The sequence below is a fragment of the Camelina sativa genome, chromosome 20 (genome assembly GCF_030686135.1).
Source record: "Camelina sativa cultivar CO46 ecotype springtype chromosome 20, ASM3068613v1".
In the NCBI taxonomy this organism is placed as follows: domain Eukaryota; kingdom Viridiplantae; phylum Streptophyta; class Magnoliopsida; order Brassicales; family Brassicaceae; genus Camelina; species Camelina sativa.
The window spans coordinates 13,613,022-13,632,634 of NC_141899.1; the positions used below are offsets into that span (position 1 = coordinate 13,613,022).

A 19,613-nucleotide genomic window follows, 5' to 3' on the forward strand; every position below is an offset into this window, starting at 1 on the left:
AAACAATGATGGGGGAAGTCACGTTCATAGTCCTTGAAACGTTCCCATGCTTCATAAAAAGATTCGACCAGTGCTTGTTGAAAACTTTGCAGCTTCTTGTGAAGAGAGTTGGATCTAGACTTGGTGTAGAAGTGATAGAAAGGCTGACTTGCATCCTTCCCAGCTAGTGAGCGATCTAGGAGGTAGAGACTTTAACCATCTATGAGCCTTGTTGGCTAGAGAGAAAGGAAAAAGCACTTCAAGTAATCTTCAGGAATTCCATTGGTTCTTGTTGTAGAGCAGATTTCTTCAAAAATATCAATGTGGTCCATCGAATGTTCAGTAGTAAGGCCATGGAACTGATTTTGTTTCACCAAACCAATAATTTAAGGTTTAATCTTGTAATCACGTCTTGGAGGATGATTGATACGGATAGCAGCGCGGTCTTGAACGAATTGGTTAGGAGCATCATAATCGGCTATGGTACGGTTAGGTGCGGCACGTCTTAGAGGGTGCACATAAGCAGGTTGTCTTCCGCCAACTTGAGGTAGTGGTGGATTAGCGATGAGAGCTGGCTGGTGAGGAAGAACATCGAGGTTGTCTCCCACGCCTAGAGGATTAGCATCACGAAGAGCTTGTTGATGGTCTCGGCCAACTTCAGGGTCGAGTTGCGGATCAGCGGCTACAAGGTTGGGGTTGCCACCTTGTGCGAGAATTGGTTCTCCTTGCTCATTGAGGGCAGGAGGTATCAGCGGTTAGTCGAGGTTAAGGGGACCTTGGTCATGGTTCTTTTCTTCGGCCATGAGTTGTTGTCTTCGAAGTTTCCTAATTTCACGTTCTAGTCGATCAATGTCTTGAATTGGAGATACGGTTCCGGAAGGTTGACTCGTAGTCATGCACTACAAAATCCAAAAACAGAAACTAAAAGAGAAAACAGAGGTTATCGAAAAACAAGAAAATTAAAATTAAAATTGAAAAATTCAAAAGAAAAATTCAAAGTATCTTAGACGAAAGTTCTTATCAAATTCAATGGGCAGCTAGTTACTCCCTGGCAACGGCACCAAAAAGCTTTGATGTGTGTAGAATTTCACTCCAAATCTTTTACCTGGAAAGACTACACAACGACTGAAAGTGCACAGTTAATCAATTGTAGTATTTTAGGATCGATCCCACAGAGAGTATTAGCAAACAAAAATTGAATTAAAAGAGAAAGAACTATGGCTAAGACTAAATAAGAGATTGGGGTTTTGGTTTTCCTAATATCTATTGCAAATAATAAAAATGGTTTAAAACTATAAGACTAAGGCGTTGGGCGTTTTGGGAGTCATCTCAGGGTTTTCATGGTTCTAAGCAATATTAAGTGTAAGATCTACCAAGTAAATACTAATTTCGGTCTAGGTTCTCAACTATGAAACACTAATGAACTAACAAGCTATTTTCATAGAATGAAAGTCTAAAGTCTTCATACTCCGTTACTCAACTTTTGCAGGCAACAACGCATGTCAACCAGGTAGTTAAAGAAGTTCGATACATTCACCAAACTCCGCAACTCAACTTACGCAGGTTATGACGCGAGGTTTTGGTATAACACTAGTTCGGAGAAGTAGGATAACGTGGTTAACGCTCCCGTTCTCTAGATCAGCATTTGGTGATCAATCCAAGCACATGCATTAAGATAAAGATGTCCCAAAAGAACTCTAATATAAAACCGAAAATAAGATCTAACAACCTAATTGAAGCGAACCATGAATTCCCCTTGAATCACCCCATAGAACCCAACTAACAAAACTACTCGCTCATGATGCAAAGAAACGAAATTGATATTATAAAGTATATCATCAAAAATGAATCAAATAACAAAAGGGGTTCAAAAGCAATGATAAAAGAACAAGAAAGAGTAGAAAGAGAGATTGGTGGATCTTCAAGCTTCAAGGGATTCGGCGAGCAGGAGAGAGCTTCTCTGGTCGTCTAGGGTTGCACGGCAGCGGTGGTATAGAAGGCACTTGAAGTCTCGATGAAGCACACAGGAAGCACACCTCAAAATCCTAGGTCTTAAGAGTATTTATAGGGTTTTGTCTAGGGTTAGGGTTTGTAAGGGTAAAGACGTCTTTTCTTATTGAGTGTAGGACAAGGGGGGGGCAAAAGAGGCTTCTGGACCGTGGATGAGGCTTGGACTGGGCCGCCGTGATGGTCGCTGGTCAGGCCTTGAATCGGCTGGTCGGTTCTTCTTATGTCGGTTTATAATACGTCTGGGTAAATCAGGCATAACTTCCGGATGAATGAATGGATTGACTTGATTCTACTTCGAGGAGAAAGATGACTCTTCCAGATTTCCATAGACACCAAGCACGTAAAAATGTGAGTTCGGGAAAGTCTTCAAAAGTGGCCCGTACTGAAGACCTCTGAAACTTTTCTAAAACGTATTTTCCTTGTCTTTTGGTCCAAATTGCTATAAAACTTGTAAAACCTTCTTGAAACCTGAAATACTTGATAATAGACATTAAAGCCTTGAAATCTCATCAAACGCTTCCTAAATGCATATGAAAACTATAGCTAATATGAGTAAAATAATGATGTTATCAACGGTTTTGGGGTGAGTGTCGATCGACACCAACAATTTTTAGTTCGGTCGGTTTAGTTTGAATTGTTGGTTTGAAGCGGTTTGGAATTTGAAAATCCTAGATCGTGGTATTTAAGGGGAAGGTCGACTTTTGGGGTTTTGCTTAGCCTCCTTGTCGTTCCAGAGAGGCTAGAGAAAAGGAAAAAGTCCTTGAAAGTTCCTGAGAGTTCTTGGAGGTTTTGCTGAAGGTTTTTAGGCTTTTTGGTGGTGTGGGTTGTTTGTGGAGAAGTATATATGGGCTTGGGTGATGTTAGGAGAGCTGCTGCGAGGCTTGAATCTTGTTGTTCTTCGTTCTATTATTTCTAAATTGAGGTGAGTGCATGACCATGACTTATATGAGCGATTAGATCTCTGATTAATGTGTTTCTATGATCAGTGATTGATTTCCTTGTGAGTTTGTGTGATTTTGTGGTGACCATGACTTATATTTTGTCTGTTGCTTGGTTTGGCTACTTTGAGTGTCATGGACGAGTTTTTGGTTTGTGGAGGCCGTGATCTGTCTAACCTGTCTAATCTGATTACTTTCCGCTAACTTTTTGTATACCGATTATTTTTGTAGCGAAATATAAATCAACTATCTTTTTTTGTTATTTAGACATTAAAATCAAGAGTTTGTGATGTTTTACAATAACTAATGTACTAACTTTTAATGAAAATGCTAAAATTTTATTTTAAATTTATGTTTTATGTGTTTACCATAATTGACAATATTATATGCACAAAACTACTCTTCTATAGGTACAAAACTACACTTCCATGTTGATCATTTTCAAAACTACCCTTTTTCAGGTACAAAATGACCAAATTGTCATTTTTTTGGTGACAACAAAAATGTATAGTCACCAAAATAGAAATAAAATTTCTGCAAAAAAATGAAAAATTTTCCAGCCAAAAATAAAAAAATTCCTGCCAAAATTACAAAATAAGATTTTTCCGCCGAAAATTTTATAATTTATAAATTATACAAACCTTACAAAAACTTTGTAAAAGCGTTTACAATATTTTTATAAGGTTTTTATAAAACTTTATAAGGTTTTTATAAAAAAATTTATAAGGTTTTTATAAAGTTTTTATAAGGTTTTTATAAAGTTTTTATAAGGTTTTTATAAGATTATTTTATAATTTTTTATAAAATTTCTACTTATAAACACTTTGTAAATGTCCTATAAATATATTTCAATCATTTAAAATGTAAAACAGGGTATAGAAATGTAGAATGTTTTCTGTGTTTTTATTCATTCATCGTCTCCCAAATATATATACATACAAAAGATCTAGTTACCAAACTAAGGAGATTGCATCTTATCAATGCTGACTTATTCTCCACGCTAACACTTACCAAAACATACAGACAAAATATACATCAAATATATGCTCAAATATTCTCTAATGACAGTCGACTTCCACATGCTTGGTACGTTCATGAAAGATGGGGTTTGCAGCGATATGTAGTGCGGCCTGATTGTCGCAGTGTAACGCCATAGGTTCTGTTTGATTCACTCCAAAGTCTTTCAGCAACACTTTCAACCACTACAGTTCACATACCGTGAGAGCCATGGATCGATACTCAGATTCAGCAGAGGATCGAGACGTGACATTCTGCTTTTTCGTTTTCCATGACACCGAAGAATCCCCAAGAGTAATAAACCAACCACCAACTGATTTACGAGACAACGGACACCCAGCATAATCAGCATCACACCAACCTACTAACTTTAAACTTGAACTAGACTTCAACAAAAATACCTTGCCTGGGGGTGCTTTTCAAATACCGAACCACTCGCAATGCACTCAGCCAATGATCATTGCGAGGTGCCTTCATAAATTGTGACAACACATTTACGACATACGCCAAATCAGATCGTGTTGCTAACAAGTAGAGCAACCGACCCACCAATCGTCGATACTTTTCAGGGTCAGCCATAAGTGGTGCTTTAGAGAGACCAAGCTTATGTTGTTGCTCTAAAGGAGTGAGATCAGGTTGTGCTCCCAACAGACTTGTCTCATAGATGATATCAAGAGTATACTTTCTTTGACATATGAAAATACCTTTTTTGCTTCTTGCAACCTCAATGCCTAAAAAATATCTCAAAGGACCCAAATCTTTCATGTGAGAGCATTCACCTAAATAACCTTTGAACTTGCGAATCTCGGCCGAATCATTTCCGCCAATGATCAAATCATCGACATATACAAGAATATATATCTCAGAACTACCTCGACGCAGATGAAACATAGAATAATCTGCTCGAGACTGACAGAAACCATACTCGAGGAGAGCTCCGCGCAGCTTTGTAAACCAACAGCGCGGTGATTGTTTCAAGCCGTAGATCGATTTCTTCAGCTTACACACCATGTTCTTGCCCCCTATTCGAAATCCCGGTGGCAATGTCATATACACCTCTTCGTCTAGATCTCCATGCAAAAATGCATTATGCACATCCATCTGGTTCAAATCCTAGTTCTTTGCCGCAGCAATCTCCAAAAAAATTCGAACAGTTGAGATTTTGATAACGGGTGCAAACGTCTCAGTGTAATCGACCCCTTCCTTTTGTCTATTTCCAAGTGCCACTAATCGAGCTTTGAACCTTTCAATAGTCCCATCAGACTTGTACTTGATTTTGAACACCCACTTACAACTGATAGCCTTCTTACCTAGAGGAAGCTCCGTCAGATCAAACGTGTTGTTTAGTTCATTGGCATCAACTTCGTTGGTCATGGCCACACGCCAACGTTTATCCACTACCGCTTCTCGAAACGTTGTCGGTTCCGTATTCTCACTAACCGTGGCTAGAAAAGCAAGAAACGGAGCAGAAAATTTTGTGGCATCGAGATAGTCAGACAACGGGTACAAACTGTTGTCATCGGTCTCAACCTGGATGTTAGTGTTCATCACATAATCCCGAAACTTACTTGGCAGTTTCATGGATCGCAAGCCAGGCCCGAGTCTTTCCACTGGTTCAAGATTTTCTGATTCACTTTCTGCAAGTTCTTCATCATCGAGTATAACAACCGTCTCCTCTTCTTGTTCTGCTCGATTTTCCTTTGTTTCAGTATGAGGATGATCCTCCTATGTTTCAGCCCGTTCAATGTTATTTTCCTGTTCAACGTGATTATTGCGCAACGCCAACGAATCTTCTAAGACCTGTTCGACATCTTCTTCTTCATCCCAGCCAAAATCTGAAATGTCATCTTCTTTTCTCATAGGGACCGTTGTCTCGCAGCTCATCGGAAAAGTGTTCTCAACAATGACCACATCTCGTGATACAAACATCTCTTCGGTTTCCAAATCAAACATATTCCATCCTTTTTTCCAAAAGGGTAGCCCAAAAAAACGCATCTTCTACTCCGAGCTTCGAATTTGTCTCCTCCACGACGTTGTTTGTGTGCAAAAGCTAAACAACCGAAAACCCTTAGATTCTCGTATGCTGGAGCTGTGTTATAGATAAGCTCATACGGAGTTTTCCCTTTCAGCAACCGTGACGGGGTACGGTTTATCAGGTACGCAGCGCTCAATACACTCTCTCCCCAAAACTTGGCCGACAGCAAGGACTGAAATAACAACGCCCGAGCCACATTGAGGATATGGCGATGCTTTCTTACCACTCTCCCATTTTGGTGTGGTGTGCCAACACATGACGTTTGGTGTATGATTCCCATTCTTTTGAACTCAGACGTAAGGCACATAAACTCCGTACCATTGTCACTCCTCACAACTTTGATATCCTTGTTAAATTGTCTTGACACTAGTGCCACAAAATTCATCAGAGTTTCTTTGACCTATGACTACTCTCGCAACAAATATACCCAAACTCCTCTCGAGAAGTCATCCACAATGGTAAAAAAATAATAAGAGTTGCACAGAGTTGGACGTCGATAAGGTCCCCATAAATCAACGTGTATCATATCAAAAACTCCATCACTTTTATTATCGCTTGCATGAAAAACTTCACGGCAATGTTTTAGCCTTTATACAAGTATCACAAACTGAAAAGTCTTTATTCCTAGGACCAACAACTGGAAGTAAATCAAAAACACCATTAGAAGGATGCCCAAGCCTTTGATGCCAAAGATCTTCAGCTCCAACTTTATTCAAATGAAAAACTTGAAACTCTTGCAAGCGACGGAAAAGTAAAGACCATCCTTAAGCTCTCATGCTCCAGTCACACTCCTCGTTATACGGTCCTGAATCACACATCCCTTATTAGCAATCTGCATTACCACATCGAGATCCGCAACTAGTTGTAACACAGATATCAAATTACATTTCAGCTCAGGCACAAACAACACATTTCTCAGTTCAAAATCATCATCAAACTTCACTGTTCCCTTTTCTTTTGCCAAACTATTATTTCCATTTGGCAACCCTATGGTACACGGCAAAATATACTTTTGATCCGACAACAAATCACTAAACCCTGTCATATGATTTGTAGCTCCTGTATCTAATACCCAATCGATTGAGAGAGACTTACCACTAAGACGAGGTGTGTTTCCCTTACTGTTCTCAAGGAGTTTCACGAGTGTTCCCCATTTCTCGTTTGTTAGGCCTGTGTAGCCACTCCTCTCTGCTTCTACACTCGTATCAGCTCCATCTTGTGCCACCATGATGTTTGCATGAGCCATGCCTCCACGTCCTCTCCCTATTCCTTGACGTCCGCCACCCTGCGCAAATCCCCCATTGCCTCGAGCTCGCTCAGTCCACAACTCCGGATATCCGATCACTTGAAAACAAGTATCAGGTGTATGTCCAGTCTTCTTGCATACCGAACATACCATCTTTCCTTTTTCTTCCTTACCAGTCAAGGAATTTCCTCCTCGTACTGCAAACGCCACTTGAGTGTTCTCTTGTTCCCTTCCTCTCATGACGGTGTTGACTCGCTCCACTGACTTCACCTTCGAGTACACCTGGTTCATGTTTGGAAGCGGATCTTTGCTGATGGTCGACATCCTCACTCCTCCATATAGAGCCGTGTCAAGTCCAAGAAGGAATTGATAAATTCGATCATCCTCTCTTTTCTTCTCCAGTTCGCCGTTAATGTTGCAAGAGCATCTTCCACACTTGCAAGATATCACCTTGTCATAATTAGACAAGTCCTCCCACAGCATCTGCAGCTTCCCAAAGTATTCAATCACGCTCAGATTCCCTTGGCGACAATGAGCAAGTTCCGCCTTAATCTCATGAATTCTTGGTCCATTTCCTTCAGAAAATTGATCTTTTATCTCTGTCCAAAGCTCCTTCGGATCTTCCTTGTTTGCCAGTGTTCTTCTCACTTTTGGATCGATCGTGTTGAGGATCCAAAGTGCCACCATTGACTTTGCTGATAGCCAATCTTCATACTCCGCTTCATCTTCATCTGGTTTCGATATGGTTCCATCAACAAAACCATATTTCTTCTTGACTCGCAATGCCGTCCGCACTGCCTGAGCCCATTCATCAAAGTTATCTCCATTGAATTGAACTTGCGCTATGATCGCGCCAGGATTCTCCGTTGGTGCTAGTTGGAACGCTGAGACAACAGCCTTCGAACCTTCTGATTTCATGATCGCCTTTGTCTCTTATGACATCTTTCAAATCTTCAAATTTTCTTGCCAATTGGCTCTGATACCATGTAAAACAAGGTATAGAAATGAAGAATGTTTTCTGTGTTTTTATTCATTCATCGTCTCGCAAATATATATACAGACAAAAGATCTAGTTACCAAACTAAGGAGATTGCATCTTATCAATGCTGACTTATTCTCCACGCTAACACTTACCAAAACATACAGACAAAATATACACCAAATATATGCTCAAATATTCTCTAACATAAAATCTTATAAAAACTCTAAAGAAGCCTTGTAAATTTTTTTTGGCGGGAATTTTTTTTTGTCGAAATTTTTGTCATAAACTTTTTGGCGGAAAAGTTTTCTAAAAAAAATTGACGGGAAAGTTTTGTTTTTATTTTGTTGACTAAAATATTTTTCAAGTAGGGGTAAAATGATTATTAAAAATTAAAAGAGGGCAAAAATGAAAATGACCAAAATATGGTATTTTTGGAAAGGAGTATATAAAAAGGGTGATTAGCACTCACACCTACTTTTTATCACTCTTCTTTCACTTACACCTACTTTCTATTCTTACTATACTTTTCCAACTTATTAGCTTAGGTGTCTGCAGGCAAAACTGCCCTCCAAAATAAAGTATTTTCCAACCCCATACTCCCATAGTGTGCAATGGATGGTTTTTAGGGTAGAAAAAAAAAGAATGTTGTCTGTTTTTTTCTTTATCCTATGGTCTCTCCCTTTCTTTCTCTCTCTCTATTCTCTCTTTCTTTTATTTTTATTTTCATTTATTTAGTTATTATCAAAATGTTTTGTATATTGTTTTACACAAAAGATTATGATTTCATTTTTTCTACATTTTAAGATGCATTTTGTTATATTTTAGGTGAATAAATTTTAGTTGAACATTTGTTTGACGATAAATGGATGGTAAACTGTGGATACTTAATTATGCTTGAATTTTAAAACATATAAAAACCTAATTAATTAAAAAGTTTGTGGTTTGGTAAATTAGTCATGTATAACTAATTTTTTATATAAATTACTATATTATATTATAAGACTTTAAGAATATCTTTTAGATGAACTTAACATAAATACAAAGTTTGTAAGAATACATTGTAGGTTGTAGAGCTTCTCTCAACTATTGGAGTTGGTTGTCACAATTTTTGCTTCAAAAGCATTTGTGGATACTTATTTTTGGATAGTTAATTAGTTTATTAAATTCATAATTTGAGTATGTAATGTGGTTGGTTGGATGTGGTTTTGTGGATTCACTTTTGTGGATGTCTTCCGCATGTGAAGTAATATGAATGACTTTTGGTTTAGGGTTTAGGGTTTAAGATTTAGGTATCAGGGCTTATGTGAATGATTTGTCTTATTTTGGATTCAGGATTTAGGATTTAAAATTCAGGGTGTAGAGTTTAGGGTTTGAGGTTTAAGGTGTAGGATTTTGATTTTGGGTTCAGGATTCAGGTTCTAGAGTTTAGGGTTTAGGATTTAGAATTTAGGATGTTTGGTTTAGGTTTAAGAATTTAGGTCTTGGACTTAGGATGATATGTCTATGTGAATTCATTGTCTATGTTTTGGGTTTATGTTGTAGGGGCTAGGGTTCAGGGGGTATGGTTTAGGATTTTTGGTTAGGATTCGGGGTTTAGGTTTTAGTGTTTAGAATTTTATAATTTTAGGAATTAGGTTTTAGGGTTCATGTGGATTTTGTGTCAATATTTTGGATTTAGGGGTTAGGATTTAGGGCTTAGATTTAGGGTTTAGGCTACAACGACAACATCAAATCCATATATTCATGATTATGTGGATACCAAGAGAATTTGTGGATACTAGAAACACATGACCATAAATCCAAAACCTTTTATACTAAATCTTAAACAGTTGAAACAATAAACCCAAACCCGAATATTGACACTAAATCCATGAAAGACCTAAATGTTTTTAGCCGATCACATTTAAAAATTAAAATGACTTACATATTATATATTTCTTTTTACCATACATCTCATCCATGTGGACATTGCTAGGTGGATAAGCAAACATGAACAATTGACAAAACTCTATTTTATAATTTCTTACTATTTGATAGATCTTTCAAATACTAACACCAAAAGTGGTCATTGATGAATACAAAAGTAATCATATCCATGACATTAACATTTAATGGGACCTAGTTAAATAAATTCATTAATTTCTAAATTATTTAATTAATTTAGTTTTGACTTAGAAATTGTTGATTTGACTATGAACACCAATTCAATTGTATTAGGTTCAGATTTTATTTTATTTTTTTGTGGAAAGAAAAATATTGAAAGATGCAAAAAATATTTATTTACAAATTACTTAACTTTTTTTTTTTCAACAACTAAAGTTACTAAATTTAAAATATAGTAAAGAAACTGAAAAACAAATGTTGAAGAAAAATAATTAAAAGAGAAAGAGAAAATAGAGAGAGAAATGAGAAGGAAAAAGAAAAAGTAAAAAAAGAAGGTTAGCTTAGTTGGAAGGTGTAAGTTGTAATTTGACATAAGAAAAGTATAGGAATAGTAGAAAGTGGGTGTAATGGTGAATAGTTTTAGAGAAAGTAGGTGTGAGTGCAATTTTCTCATATAAAAAAGAGTATTTCTAACAAATTCTCTTGGGTTTTTAATTAAACAAGTTTATGTGTCGGTTTGGGTTTCTAAATGAGAATTACTGTTTAGATTTTATAATATTAAACGAGTTGAATGTCGGTTTGGGTTTACAAAGGAGAATTATAGTTTAGATTTTATAATATTAAACATGTAACAACCCGTCTCGTGGACCCCACTAGCCTCACTGCTAGCCGCCCAAACGAACCCCAAGCTGGCCCTGCAGGGCATCGATCCTAACCCATCACTGTGGATATCCCAATCCACCAGTAGGTTATTGGTGCGCCAGGCATTCCTCGAACCCTGGTCCCCACCCTTTAACAATCTTCCCACATGACAAGTTGCCACCAATTGATCTGGATTAGGATCGATGCCCTGCAGGGCCAGCTTGGAATCCGTTGGGACGGCTAGCGGTGGACTAGTGGGGTCCACGGATGGTCCGTTGGGGCAGCTAGCGGTGGGCTAGTGGGTTCCGCGGGACGGGTTGTCACAAAACAAGTTTAAATGTTGGTTTAGGTTTACATAAGAGAATTAGGGATTAGATTTTATAATATTTAACAAGTTTATATGTCGGTTTGGTTTACGAATGATCATTAGAGTTTAGATTTTATAATTAAACGAGAATATGTTTTGGTCTAGGTTCAACAAAATTAATATTTTTAAAATAATTTTTATTTCAATATGTTAATCTATTTAATTTTTAATTTTTATTTAAGTATAATATGATATAAATATTTATTTTGTTTAATGATTCTATTTTTTCTAATTTATTTTGTTTATTCTTATTCTAGTTTGAAGTAAATATTTTGTTTCGATTTAGTATTACTTGGTATTGTTTCATTGGTTTAGAGGAGGTGGACTACAGGTGAACCTAAGTATTGTCCAAAAATTTCGTAGGATACTTCTTGATGACAAGCATCATTTTGATAGATAGAGGATCATCCAACTCCTTCATGATCCTCATCTTTTTTGTTCATGTTTCTGTTTTTTACCTCCTAATAAAATTTATATAACTCTTGTAACTATTTTACCCAATAATCTACTATGCCGCTGTTGATCAATTAGTGTTAATAATCCAATTATTCTTCAAATCAAAAATATATAAAAATATAAATTTTCCTGTTTGTATCAAATGTTAAATTCTAGTATAACAAGAAAACAATATTACATCTATCTTCCAGTCTAATGATTTTAATATTTTCTTTATTGTTATAACAAAAAAACAAAGTAAAAACAACTTTAACAAAAACTGTAATTTATTTTGTGCATGGGAAAACTAATTTCAAATTTATATAAAACATACATTTTTCAAAAATATTTTGAGGCATATATATATATATATATATATATATAAACGTACTCTTTTTGACTACACATTGTATTAAGTTTGCGGAAATTAAAGGACATTGATGATTACACATTTATTTCAATTTCCAATGTGGTAAATCAAGTTTCGACGTCTTTTTTTGTTAAACGCAGTATCCAGACCACACAGTGATCTGACTAGTCCACTGGGTCTAAGCCCGCGACCAGGGATTTTTAAGCCTCCACTTAAGGGCCCCCTAGAACTGCTGGTCTGCGGCGCCAGAGCAAGTCCGCATGTAAATTCCCTGGTGGCCAGAATCGAACCCGGGTGGCTGGCGCCTCAGCCGAGGTTCCTTTACCACCAGACCACGATGCCTGGTTAAGTTTCGACGTCTTATATCTCCTTATTTTTCATTTCCTACCATTGGATATCAACAAGTATATGTTTGTCGCTTTCCTAACGTATCATTCATTGACACCAAATGTTGTCATTTACATATTTCGTTTCATCTAAGAGAAATCTGTAAAATAAATTTTGTCGTTTGTTTGTATTTTTCCGAAGTTTTTTAATGATTTTCTTTTGATGCTTTGTGTTTTTCTAGATTTCATTTAATCATGAGGTTTTTCTTATATTATTGAACTAGATTTTTGAGGAATTTGTTATTTGGATCTCTAGATTTCTCATATCTAGTGATATTTTTAGGATGACTAGTATTTTTAGGATAATGGCCCGGATGAAGGAGATATATTGGATCAAATTAAACAAGTTGAAGCAAATGACGAAGGCTCGACAATGTCACTAAGGCGTGATCAACTCAATTCTAAGGTGTGATAATGTCACTCATCATGAATATATATTAGTAGGAAAAAGAAGAGATGTTGGTTTGAACGAGATATCCCTCTTTGAAGCCAAAGTTGCTTGTGGTAACGGGGAGAAAACATTGTGTACGGATATCTACAGATTTGGGCAAGGGTTTGACTTTTTCTGCATGATGTCTCATTACATAACAACAACAAGTTTTTACATCATTTTGATGGTAAGTTAGGATCTTCTAATGTCAAACTGAGTTTACCATCTACTAATAAATTTCTTAAGATAACAATTATTCCCTGTATTAGAAATTGTTGTCCTCACATTTTAAGCATTTGTGTATATAATATTTTATCTTTCATTGAGTGGAGTGGATGAAGCAATATTGAATCTTGCAATAGTAAATAACTGAGGCAGCAATAGCTCCAATATCCGTAGTGTAACTAGATTGGATTAGATGAGTGATTTATTACATGTTATATTAAGTTTGTAGAAATTAAGCTGATTAAAGATATTGGTCATAACACATTTGTTGCAATCCTCAATGTGGTAGATCTAGTTTATGCCTTTCTATCTCCTTTTCTTCCTTCCTACCATTGGAGAAGAAGCAGCCAAAGAATGATCTATTGGTGCAAATAAAGTTCAATTTTAAACTTTGGTACTTGATTACCGTTGATTTCTTTAATTTTCGTGTGATTATTTTTTTTCTCTTGTTTTTGAGACCTACCAAAATATGTGTAACATAAGCTTTATGTTTTTCCCTAAACATAACAATGTGTATGTTATTTACCAATTATTTTTACTTCAGATTTTACTACTTAATATACTCACTGATGTTTAGCAAATTTACATTTTTCATCTAACTATGTAAAATAGTTTCTAAAAATTTTGTGATTGATTTTTCATCTAAGTAAAATAGTTTCTAAAATTTGTATCCTTATATACTATCTCACAACAATCTTTCTCATAATGTAACCAATTAGACTTTTTTTTTGGTGAACAGTAACCCAATTGACTTTAAACACAAGGGAACGGTGAAATTTTTGGTGGTATATTATGGACCGAACACCAAATACTTTCAAGAGTAGTTTAAAGCTAAAGTTAATTAAAGCTTGATTTTTGTGTTTTAGACTGTAACGAAATTAGCAAAGATAAGTAGACAGCGGTAAAATATATTAATCTCACTCATTATTTTCTATCGATTTTTAAATAATAAAAACTAAAATATTACTTTGCAAATAATTTTTTTAAACTCTATTATAGAGAAAGAAATAGAATTCTTCTATATAAGGGTAAGTCACCCAAAGGCTTATTAACAATTTTATAATATTGGTCAACTAGAATTTTAGAAACAAAAAATGTAGATTTCATCTATGTATTTTTTTATATGAATTTGAAAGAAGAAAATAAAGTATTATAATTTATAACAAACAAAAGCTAAAAACAAGAGTGATAATGGGCTGAATAAGATGAAGATGCCATATATATTAACATTCCATTTTTGCATTATGTTACAAGTATAATTTAGCTAGCAGCAAGCCATCTAAACATCAAAGGTCCATAACAGATACAACAAACAAACATAGTTAGAACATGGAATCGATCACCAGTTGAAACTAATTGCCTCAAAGTGAAGGTTCTTTGCCAAACCAGATGAACATATCTTTGCAACTTCATGCCTCATCTTTCTTGGTCCGCAAACCATCACCCCAACGTCTTCCGAACCTTCTGTCTCAAACAGAATCTCTGCAAAACGATAAGATTGAAAAGTATCAGGTTCATGCATATACATTCACTTACACATTATGTTATGTAAGTGAAGTCATGCTCATATATGTAACAGATTACTTACTTTTCAGATTAGGTTTGGAGCCGAAGTGGACTGAAGTGGCTTGTACTATAGATTGATAGGGAACGCTCTCCAGCTCTCTCTCGTGGCCGTGGAACCATGAACCTGGAGAAGACGTGGGCGTCTGAAAATCTACACTCTGTACCTGCTTCTTAGACTCCTTATCTCCTTCTTTGTTCTGTTTCTTGCGCCATAAGAAAACTATGCTTGAAGAGATGAAAATGCACACACATCCTAGGAACATGTCCCAAAGCGCTCTGTACGAGAAATTATATATCTTTCCTGTGTTACGATCAATAGGGTATACATAGAAACGTGTGACAATCGCTATGAGCAAGAGAAACATGACGAATGATGATAAGATCACCACTCCGAGCCAGAGGAAGTTGTTGGGTCCAAGAACAGGTGAGATAGGAGAGTCTAGAGGCTGCGGTTTGAACCATTTTGTCTGTAGAAGTCTGTGATCATCAGTTGTCTCGGGCTTCTTGTCTTCTCTTGTAACATAGGCCTCAATTCGGAGATTCAGCCTGGAAATGTCTGAAACTGATATATCCGATGGGAAGATTAGGTCTAAAAGCGCTAGATCATGATAATGTTTGAAGGCACAAACAAGAAGAACATCTGGTAGCTTTGTGCTTTGGTTTTGGCTCTCAGAGATGAGTTCTCTGATAACCGAAATGAAGGGTGTAACTCCACTGCCACCGCCCACTAGTATTAGAGAGTCATGCCTAATATGATGAGAAATGACAATTGGTTAAACTTAAGACAATGTAGTTAGGTAAGAAACTGAAATAAGACCTTTGAGTTTGTACCTCGAGACATCAAAAGAGTTAGGGCCATAAGGACCTTCAGTAGAAACTTCGAGAGAATCAATGAAAGAAGAGATATGGGTGTAAAGCTTTTGAGTCCAACTTCCCTGTTTTCTGATTACAACACTTAAGGTATTTTTCTCCAAGTTGCTGCTCGAAGTTATTGTGAATGGATGCCATTGAAGCTTGGATATGCTCGGCACATGTAGAAACAATATACTTGTTGGTGTATACTGTAGCCCTATAGTTAGATCATGAACAAATGGTTACAATAATTATACATTGTATATTGTGTCTTGAACACGGCACTCTAGCCCAAATTATTGAGCGTGGATGTGTTTACGTTCAATAGGATTTTGATTGTTATATTTGTGTTTTATTTTGCGTTTACATGTTAAATGTTACGTTCACATTTAATTAAATCCAGTGTTGAAATTTTCACTTTTAAAAAATAGAAATCTAACAAAACTATTTTTCATCTCGTTTGTATTTATTTATTTATTTATAATTAAAAAGATAGTATCTATTAAAAGGAAAACCCTAACTGTTTGTTGTTGTTTAATTTGAATGTATAAAGTAAATGGAGGAACTAGTTGTTAACCTGAGGTTTTGGAGAAAGTGAGTTCGAGGTTGTCTGAAGGTAAGATCCTAGCGGAAACAAGTCTGGTTCTCTTGGTGGACTGTAAGAATCTCAAGTAACGGTCGATGAAAAACAGGAAGATGTTGGGCAGGATCATGCAGAACCACGAGTCTCCCACATGGATTACGTAGAAGATTATGTAGAGAGCATAGAGTTGGTGAGTGTAGAAGAAAAGCTCGAACTTCTTTCGTCTATAGGATGGTAGACTCGTCACCCACATCGCTATTCCAATCACCATCGCTATTGTTCCGGCTAGATTAGACACGTATGTCGGATTCCATGCAAACGTCTTTACATATATAAGAAAACGTAAATTCATCAGTTTCGGAATAGAAGCAAGATAGATACAATCATACAACTTTGTCTCCAAAGAGCTTTAATACTTTTTATTTTATTAGATTTTGTATCGAACATTCGATTTTTGCTGAAACAACTTGAATGATCTAGTATATATTGAATAGATTCCTTTGGTAAGTTTTGTTTTTTCTATGCAAGAAATCGCGGGTAAATCATTGTGATCAAGTGACCTAAACACATTTTTTACACACCATAAAATCGATCCTAAGGGTTGTTATATATTAATTTAGTTTTAGTCTAAAACCAAAAATGAAATTTTAGTTAGATCATGTAACGGACCTCCATCAACTGATTGGTCATGGCCCAGTAGATAAGGAAAACGACCGTGTGGACTAGGAAGAGAAAGTTTGAGACATGTCCGAGCCAAATGTGATATTTGATGCTTGACTCTGAAGTCAACCCGACAAGTGGTAGTATCGTAGAGGTTCTTGTCACCGGGAAGAACAGAAAGGCCCAACAGTAATGGCCAACATATCCGATTCTCAGTCCAAAAGACCTAAACTTTGCCTGCCATCTGCACCATTTCAGTCAAAGTTTAATAAACTCTCCTACGGATTTGGAGATCGGACCAAAACGTATCAAAAATGGTATGTACCATCCGTTCTGTTTCACTGTGAAGCTTTCACATGGTTTTGAGCAATCATGAGTTTCCAATTAAAACTAATTTAAGAACGAGCCATTCATATTCTAACAAACCATTTAAACCATATAGAGTTTAGAATTGGAAACAAAGAAGCTTACATTTTGGAGTTGTCGTGGTTATGAAGGCTGACGTGATAGCTAATGTATAGATAATTGGAGAGAGCCCAAACCAGAAGAGCCACAAACAAAAGAGAAAAAGTCAACTCCGTGGCTGTCACTATCCCAAATGGCTTCATCACCATCATCACCCTCCCCATTTTCCTTTTTACCTTCCATTCCCTGCATTTATATAAATAAACTTTTGATAATTTGTTACAAATATTTTCATGAAAATACGTAGCCAATAATGATGAAATTATAACAAGTCGAACGAACCTTTGAGGTTGGGTTGGTTTCTTCTGGGTATGCAAATAAACACAACTCAGAACCGCAATGAACATCATTGGAACCGTGAGAAGCACTAGATTCGTGCCTATAGTAATAGTTCTTGAATACTCAAGCCTTAAAAAAAATTAAAATTTTCAAAGTAAATGCGAGAATACATAGAGAAATAAATACCTTGAGGACCAAAATAAGTAGTATTGAGATACTTGGCGAGTTTGGGGATCCATTTGCTTTTGAAAAGATTAGTTGAAATCATAATCCAAATAAACATCCATCCAAGAAACAGAACCACCATCAACATCTTCACCACACTTCTCATGTTCCCCATTTTTTTTATTTATATATCTAGTATACAATATTTTGATGTATGTGTGTGTTGTTTGTGTGGAAACCTTTTTTGATTTGCTATTTATAGTACATTACAAGGGCAAATTAGTAATATTTATATAAATATGTAAGCGTCATATATGTCTTGAGAAACCTTGCTTTTATATATTTATCTTATCTCTCCCAACATATATTTGCCGGCAGAGAATATACACACAATTTACAATAAAATATGTAGGCAATTAGATAACTCATATGTATATCATAAATGTAATGCCCGAAAATTGTATCAAAATTTATATAGACACATGTTAGCCACACCCACACATGGATCAGTTTATGACCCCCTTTACGCAGTTGAATGCCTTCTTATGATTATATAGTATATTCGGTTTTGACAATAAACGGAAAAAAAACTGTATGTAGTTTTTCTTTTTTAGCATCTTCATTATTTATCAATTCGAAACCGAGAATTCAAATATATCAATGAGCGTACAAAATGAAACTCCGCATACCATACAACAAAAACCTGTATGTAGTTTATGATTAAAGATTTACTTCTTTTTGAACTCTGCAATATATATATAGTTTATGACCTCGCTTGCTTTTTTTTCTTCTTTGTAACATGTTTGTTTAGTTACATAATAATGGAGTAGTGCTAAATTTCGGAATTCTATTTCAGCAACAAATTGGACGTCAAAATTACAAAATCCTATCTTGACGTACGCCAAGATAGCAAAATCAACAAAAAAAAATAACATTTAGATGCTAAAATATTTGTTCCGGGGGGAACTATATATATTTGAAATGAACTTTTGTGAATGAAACTCTTAAAATCTTTGAGTACATATATACGAATTAAAATATAAACGCATTTTAGTACTTGTAGTTTTAGGTAACATAGGATAGGTTCTTAGATTTTCCCCTAGGTCAAACCGTGTTACATATATTTTCGAATAGAAAACTTGTGAGTTGAGAGCAATGGTTCGATTTTATTTTTTTAAAGCTGTTTCAAGTCTACTATAATAAATCTTGGTAAATTAAAAAACAAGAAATATTACCAAATGTACATTTATATAGGAGAGAAATGAGAAGTACAAGATGGTTCCAATCAAATCAAAGTACAGTACTAATGGTTCCAATCATAACTAATAAACTATTAGTTAGGGTTTCGTGCTTAGAGAGTTGAGATTTGGGAACATTCTACTATCTTGACCCAAAAAAGGCATGATTCATGCGTGGACAAATTGGTACTTGATGTACTACACCTTTACTTATTCTTAGCTTAGCTAACTAATAATATATCTATTATCTTTGTACTAAACTACTAACAAAAGTGTGTTCTCGTCCGGATTCCGACCCTTATAGGCATCATATAAATTTTATGGAACGAGCAGGTGCGTGAACACAAAGTAAAGGCTCAGTTAGGAATCTAAATCCAAGCCATGCCGTGGCATATTCATATTGCATATTATATAAGTTGGAATCAAAAGTTACAATTAAAGGCACAAATTTATAGGATAAATCTAGCACTGCTTTGGCCTTTGGGTTACAAAATACAAATATATGGAATCAGAAGAATCTTATTAATATGGTGGAGTTGACTTTTTCAGATTGAAAAGGGCAAGTACAGTTGAGTTTTTCAATTTCGAACTGAAGTACAGTTGACTTATATTGAAAGAGCGGTACAGTAGTACAATCTAC

General features: G+C 35.8%; 2 protein-coding genes and 1 pseudogene across 3 annotated transcripts; 1 reads left to right on the top strand and 2 right to left on the bottom strand.

The window, feature by feature from the left end:
- On the top strand, positions 1–100 carry LOC147918823 (small nucleolar RNA R71; annotated as a pseudogene).
- A 6,651-nt stretch (positions 101–6,751) lies between these two features.
- LOC104772515 (uncharacterized) lies at positions 6,752–8,143 on the bottom strand. The gene has a single exon (XM_010497117.2). It carries the CDS (start codon positions 8,141–8,143, stop codon positions 6,752–6,754), a length of 1,392 nt encoding a protein of 463 aa, XP_010495419.1.
- Positions 8,144–14,366: 6,223 nt separating this feature from the next.
- Positions 14,367–17,968, bottom strand: LOC104770770 (ferric reduction oxidase 4-like). 2 transcript variants are annotated; one of them, XM_010495225.2, is made up of 8 exons: positions 17,757–17,968; positions 17,574–17,670; positions 17,298–17,477; positions 16,836–17,070; positions 16,161–16,488; positions 15,563–15,800; positions 14,754–15,478; positions 14,367–14,647 (listed from the first exon to the last, which is right to left on the bottom strand). In XM_010495225.2, the coding sequence occupies exons 1-8, from the start codon at positions 17,908–17,910 to the stop codon at positions 14,505–14,507; spliced, it is 2,100 nt and encodes a 699-aa protein (XP_010493527.2). In that variant the 5' UTR covers positions 17,911–17,968; the 3' UTR covers positions 14,367–14,504. The 2 variants fall into 2 exon arrangements, with proteins under 2 accessions (XP_010493527.2, XP_010493528.2); XM_010495226.2 differs by having other exon boundaries at positions 16,836–17,063; positions 17,385–17,477; positions 17,789–17,950.
- Positions 17,969–19,613: the final 1,645 nt, after the last annotated feature.